General features: G+C 52.1%; 1 protein-coding gene and 1 non-coding gene across 5 annotated transcripts in view; both read left to right on the forward strand.

The window, feature by feature from the left end:
• Nucleotides 1-2,088: 2,088 nt before the first annotated feature.
• TRNAI-GAU (transfer RNA isoleucine (anticodon GAU)) lies at nucleotides 2,089-2,163 on the forward strand. The gene has a single exon. It is a non-coding gene; the product is annotated as a tRNA-Ile (tRNA).
• Nucleotides 2,164-3,395: 1,232 nt separating this feature from the next.
• Nucleotides 3,396-6,597, forward strand: part of HSH2D (hematopoietic SH2 domain containing) — an 8,995-nt gene continuing 5,793 nt past the window's right edge. For 2 of the 4 annotated variants that reach the window (XM_019641822.1, XM_019641824.1), the window contains exons 1-3: nucleotides 3,401-3,488; nucleotides 4,466-4,536; nucleotides 6,292-6,438. In XM_019641822.1, coding sequence (XP_019497367.1) covers nucleotides 4,487-4,536; nucleotides 6,292-6,438 — 197 coding nt within the window. In that variant the 5' untranslated portion in view covers nucleotides 3,401-3,488; nucleotides 4,466-4,486. Of the gene's footprint in view, nucleotides 3,489-3,968; nucleotides 4,080-4,465; nucleotides 4,537-6,291; nucleotides 6,439-6,597 lie in introns of all 4 variants that reach the window. The other 2 variants (XM_019641823.1, XM_019641825.1) reach the window with 2 other exon arrangements.

The following is a 6,597-nucleotide window of genomic DNA, read 5'->3' on the forward strand; positions in this document are numbered from 1 at the left end:
AACTAGGTGGAAGACTCCAGGAGTCCTCTCCATGTGGGGTCATACAGGACACACTGAGTTCCTCCATCGCAAACCTGTGACAACCCATGTGAAGCGCCTGCCAGGGCGCCCTGGGTTTTATGGGGGCTGGGCATGTCTGCACCTCCGCCTGGCACGTACTAGAATTCCAGCAGCCTAGGAAGCAGGTGCTGAGCATAAACCACACCATTTGTACAAACATTTAGACACGGCTGTGAGCCACTCTTCATGTAGGGAGGTTTCATATCAGTGTGGGGAACTTCACCCTACAAGTTCCTGAATGCCAGCCAATGGTCAGTCCGGCCAGCAGGCCTTTAGACATTCCAGTGACTTCTAGTGACTTCTACACTGCAGATCTAACCCAGACTCCAGTCTGAGCGCCAGACACCACGTCCCCCCTGCCTGCTGTCTATTCCAGTTCAGATGTCTGATCGGCAACATAAATGGAACAGCCAAGAGAGAGCTCTGACTTTGGTTTCCATCTTCCTTCTCCATCATACCCTGTAGCCATCCCCTCCCATGTTGGCGCCATTACTCCCTTGACCTCTGTCCCAGCCTCTCCTTTGTCTTTCAGTCTGTTTCCAGGGTGTCCTTAAGAAATAGAAATATGGGCTGGCCGGGTGGTGCATTGGTTAGGAGTTGGCTTGGGTCGCCAGCTCTGAGCAGCAGGGCCCCTGGTTCAGATCCCACATGAGGGCTGGTGACGCTGCGCCCTCTACAGCTAAGATGGTGAACAACAGCTTGACCTGGAGCTGAGCTGCCGTGAGTCGCTGATGACGGTGCAGGCTGCAGTGGGGCTGGCCAGCAGTGGGCATGAGCTTGTGTGAGCGGCCGTCCAATGGGCGGGCAACTGCCTCACCCGGGAAGAGAGCGATGATAATACCAACATGGGCCAGTGAAGCAACGTCCTCCACAACTAGACTGAAGAACAAAAGGACAGCAACTTGTCTGTTCCCCTTCCCCGGTTCCCCGGTGCTGTTCCCCTCCCCCGATTCCCCAATAAAATCTTTTAAAAAAAAAAAAAGGAAAGCAAGAAATAGAAATAAGGTGGTGTTACCTCCAACTCCCTGTTGTGCTCAGATACAACTCGTGCTCCACCATGGGCCGTCAGTTCCTGCGTGCTGTGGCTCTGCCCACCTCTTCCCTTGTCTCTGCCATTGTCCCCTGGGTCACCATTCCAGCCTTCTCCTGCTTTACACCATGCTTGCTGCTGCCCCTGTGCCCTTGCACTTGCTGCACCCATGGTCTGGCAGTCCTCTGAAATCTGCACAGCCCACTTGTCCATCAGGTCATGGCCACCCAAGGCTGCCTCTGCAGAGAGGCATTTCCTCCTTCCCTCCCATCTCATCTGCTTCATAGCATCTGTGGGAACTCACTTCTCATGGCCAACTCTTATTTCCCCTTCATCATGGCAGCTCCACAAGCCTGACTTCACCCCTGACATCCACAGCGAGATGGCATTGTAGTTGCCTCCCCCCAGGGCCACCCACGTGAAGCTGTGGAAGTCCCAATCACCAACCGAAGCCTCCAGTGAGAAGTCCTGGTGTTGGAGGGGGAGGGGCCTTGGCGTCCCAGCCCCAGATCTCCCTGCTGGTCCCCTTCCGGAAGTTCCGCTGGGGGCTGCCTGTCCATTCTCAGGTTCCAGGACTGGTCACAGAGAGGTGGAGGGGGTGACTGTGTTGTGACATTCTCAAGGGTGACGTTAGTTTGTGGGAGACCACATCCCCCAAGCAGGTCAGAGGAGTCAGGGTGGATGGAGCCCTCTGTAGTGGGGCCTCAGGGAGCTGGGCCAGACATGGACTGAAAGGCCCCATGTTCCTGGAGACTGAACTCGAGATCAATGGGACCCTGATGGCCAGGCTTTCTCAGTTACAAGGGTTGCTTGGACACTTACGATCCCTCCCAACAGTGTTGCTCCTCATCGTCAAGGCTGGGAGCCAACCCATTGGGCTGTGGAGGGCATGGAGGATCAGAGAGGCGAAGTGAGTTGCCCAAGGTGGCCCAACTTGGGAGGCCTAGAGCCCAAGCCTGCGTCTCCCCAGCCAGATGCAAAAGCATCATATTAGGGGTGACCGGTTAGCTCAGTTGGTTTAGAGCGTGGTGCTGATAACACCAAGGTTGCCGGTTCGATCCCCGCATGGGCCACTGTGAGCTGCGTCCTCCTTAAAAGAGTCAACTATGCCATTGTAGCATGAAAGCAATGTGTAACCAGTGACCATTCCCCAATAAAATTTAAAGGAAAAAAAAGCGCATCAGATTAAGTCCCAGTGAAGAGTCCTGATAATACTCTTAACTGAAACCGGTGCTGTCGCCTGAAGGTTGCCTTGCCTGTCATTATCACAAGTCTAAGGAGGGCTATTATTGTGCAACTTCACAGTTGAGGAAAGTGAGACCCAGAGAGGTTGAACAACTCACCCAAGGCCACACAGTGAGTGAGTGAGAAACAGGTTCATTTACGCCTCCTACTTGGGGCTTATTGACCCACAGACTCCAGACAAACCCCCCTCCATAGAGCAGGGGGCGCTGGAGGTACCCAGCTTGAGCCTGCAATGAGGTTATGGAGACCGGCTGGGCCAGGGTGATAGGCTTGCAGGGAGGCCCCCTCCCCCACCCCGCCAGCTTAGCCATGAGGATCTGGGCCATTCTGCCTCACAGAGGAGGAGGAAGTGGTTTTGACCATGTGCTGTAGAAGGAGGGGGGATGGCCAGCACACATCCGGGCCGATTGACCCGTTAGGCACAGCTTCCTATATTCATAGCCCACAGTGTGGGTAGGGTCCCTCAAAATGTTTTTTTAAATCAGGAGAAAAAAAATGAATACATAATAATGATGCTAACACAGTCATAATTTTAAATGGTTTTGGGTGGTTTTTTTTTTACAGAGCCTATACAGCCTCGATTCTCCCTCCCGTCCTTCGTTCTTGCTGCTCCCTCCACCTAAAGCCATGTGCTGCCCCCACCACCACTCCAATCAGGTTGACTCCTACCTGCCCCCAGGTTCCCCTTCCTCAGTTAGGCCACCTCTCGGGGGGAGCGGGGGAGGTTCTTGCAATTCCAGTCCCCACTTCCTGACCAGCTGTTCGCTTTTAAACAACTACGTTAATAATTTCTTAATTTTCATTGCTGGCTAGATTATAGATGCCAGGAGGGTGGGGCCTCTGCCTGTCTTGGAGGCTCGTCTGTGTCCCCTGAAGATCTAGCACACAACAGGTGCTCAATAAAGGCTTGTCGAGGTCCGGGTAGAGCGAGGGTGCCCCTCCACCTGCAGCTCAGTGGCTTCGTCAGAGTTCAGACAGAGGGCGACTGAGGTTGTCCTAGTCCCCACCCTGGGGCTCACCTGCTTAAGGAAACAGGAACTGCCCCAGGGCAACACCCCGCCCCTGCTGACGTGTGGACCCTGAATTGAAACCTAAGCTGTACAGGCGCAGGGCACAGCCAGAGCGAAGGCCTCGGCCTCCCAGGGACTCCCAGGTATGTTCCCTGGGTGGGGACTCCTCAGTCAACCATGTGGCCACCCCTATACCTGCCCCATGCTGCGAGAGGCTGCTTCCACCCCCCACCCCAGAGCCTCAGCCCCATTCTGGCCCTCTAGAAAACAGACCCCGGGGACCAGGCTGGGCCAGCGGGAGGGACAGGGCTGTTGAGGACCAGAGATACATGGGGAATTTCCTGGAAGCACTGGGAGGTGACAAATGGAAAATGGAGCTGGAGCTGGGGAAAGGGCCTTTCCCGGCAGGACACAGTATGGGCAAAGGTGTGGAGGGGAGAAAGAGCTTGATAGTTTGGGGTAGAGCAAGGATGCTGTTAGGGCTGGAACATGGGGCATGAGGAGGTGGGGGAGACCCCCATGCTAGGGTCAGGAATTTGAGACTTAGTATGGCTTCATTCATCACTACACTATCTATTCATTATCACGCATCCTGCACCCTTCTCTATGCCTGCCAACTCCAGGTGATGCTGTGGACCCAGAAAATTCCAAAAAAACCTAGCCCTGGGCCCAGATCCTGGGAGCCCCTAATATGGGGGAGACAGAACCAAACACAGACACTCTAGCTCCACGAGGCAAGGCTGGGCCAGAGGCAAGAATGGTGGGGAAACGTGGGGGACAGAAAATGCTAGGGCTTTGTCTAGGGGAGGAGGAAGGGAAGCTGCCTGGAGGAGGGTTTTGTTTGTTTGTTTGTTTGTTTGCTGGTTCTTGAAGGATAAGTAGGAGGATAGGAGGTCTCCCAGGTAGAAAAAAGAACAAGCCTATAAACATTACCCCATGCTAGGTCATTGCTGGACTCATGAATATTTATTTTATACATACAGGCGTTTTGTGCTGGTCTCAGCCGATCAATAACCAATATTGTGGCTGGACCAGCCCTTAGATTTCAAGATGCCCTTCAGCAATAACCATCAGGGAACTTAAAAAATAATAATAATAAAGGTTTATTTATTACTTATAGGACCTGGAAATTATACAGCACATGTGGGACCACACAACGAGGTCACAGGTAGAGAGAGCAAGTGTACTTGGGTAAGTAGCCCAAATAGTCAATTATTGAAATCAACCAAGATCTCTAAAACCAAGGAGCCTCAGTGGGCGAAGGCAGCCTGGCTTTTTAATCTTGTGGCTGGCAATGTTTACTCGAGGTTGCTCTCGCTGAAGTTGATGCCTCAGTAATCAAAGCTTGTCAGATACTCTCATTACAATAAAGAGAAAGAATACACACTATCAGGGCTTACACCAAGTCAGGTAAATATCATCATTATCCCCAAATTGCAGTTGAAAATATAGGCACAGAGAGGGTTAAGTTGACAGGCCCAAGGTCACATAGCAGCTAAGTGGGGGAGCTGGGGTTTGAACCCAGGATGTCTGGCTCCAATTCCAGGCTCTTAACCACTTTCACCTTGCTTTATTAAATATTTCTTAATAGACTTAATTTCACTTGCCCCAGAATTCCTTTGGGCCACTCCCTGGAGGGTGTGCTTGACATCTGTCTTCTGGCAGGAGAAAGTCAATATTGAGTGAGTTGGTCAACAAGGCCCCTCTCTGTGGAAATGGCTCGGTAACAATGACCTTCTGCAATATTGAAAAATTAGACAGAGACAGTGGGGCGGGGGGGCGCAGGGCCAGTTTGGGGACAGAATTAAGGCTGAGTGTGAAGGGTCAACCCAGTAGCACACAACCCTTTTTCTGGCTTTACACTGACTGTACTGCTTTGCAAATTGGTGCTGGTTTCTTTCTCCCTTTTTCAGCTCTATGTCTAGTGGTACCTGAACTTAAAATTGTCGAGAATGAATGTGAATGAACCACACACCTGACACGTTATAGGTGTGCCATCAGTGACGACATCGGTGGCAGAAGCAACTGTTTGGGGGCACATCTCTGTGGTGTTTAATGAAACCATGGCAACCCTTTCTGGCACCCACTGCATGTCCACTGTTTCCTTCATTTACTTACCATTTTGCCATTTCCACATTCCTCTGGAGACATTGGTAGTTACTTAATATTTAAATATACTCGGTTCTTAAATGTAAATACATATGTTTATAAAAGGAAGTTTCCAACACTTGTTGTAATGGCATAATAAGAACAAAAGGAAAAGAGGCCGGCTGAGTGGTGTGTTGGTTAAAAGCTGGCTTGGGACGCCAGCTCTGAGCAGCAGGGCCCCAGTTCCTATCCCACATGGGGGCCAGTGATGCTGCGTCCTCTACAGCTAAGATGGTGAACAACAGCTTGACCTGGAGCTGGGCTGCTGTGAGTCGCCAGCAACGGCGTAGGCTGCAGCCCCTGCTGCAGTGGGCTGCTGTGAGCTACCTACCATGAGTGGCCGGCACCCGGCATGAGCCGCTGTGAGCCGCAGTGAGCAGCCGTCCAGTGGCCGGCAACCGATCTGCCTCAGCCAGGAAAAGCACAATGATCACAATACCAGCATGGGCCAGTGAAGCGATGTCCTCCACAACTAGACTGAAGAACAAAAGGACAGCAACTTGTCTGTACCCCTTCCCTGATGCCCCAACGCTGTTCCCCTCCCCCAATTCCCCAATAAAAATCTTAAAAAAAAAAAAGAATAAAAGGAAAAGGAAAAATCCTTGGAGGGTTTTGGGGAGGAGTCAATGAATGAATGTGCATAAAGTGCTGGCACATAGTAGGTGCTCAAGAAACTCAAGCCAGTTTCCAGCCTGTTGCTCTTTCCAGCCTGGAGGATTTCTCAAAAGAGGAGGTAAGGACAGAACAAAGATGGGAGGTGGACCAGGCTTGACGCTCTCTCCTTGTTCTTACCCCCAGGAGATATCCTCCCCAGGAAGCCATGACAGAGGCCAAAAAGCTGCCCCCACCGCTGCCCCCGCGACTGGACTGGTTCGTGCAGACACAGGTGGGCCAGCTGGCCCAAGGAGGGATCCCTTCGTGGTTCCACGGTGCCATCTCAAGACAGTGAGGACCCACACACCTTCCACCCTGCCCCTCACTCTCTTTCTTTGTCTGTCTCCACTCTGGGCAGGTTTTTCACTGTGGAATTCTGGGTTCAGTTCAGCAAAGTGTGTTAAAAGGGTGAAAAGAGCTCTGGAGTCCTAGGCTTGGAATCCTGCCTCC

Source organism: Hipposideros armiger, unplaced genomic scaffold (genome assembly GCF_001890085.2).
Source record: "Hipposideros armiger isolate ML-2016 unplaced genomic scaffold, ASM189008v1 scaffold_64, whole genome shotgun sequence".
Classification (NCBI taxonomy): domain Eukaryota; kingdom Metazoa; phylum Chordata; class Mammalia; order Chiroptera; family Hipposideridae; genus Hipposideros; species Hipposideros armiger.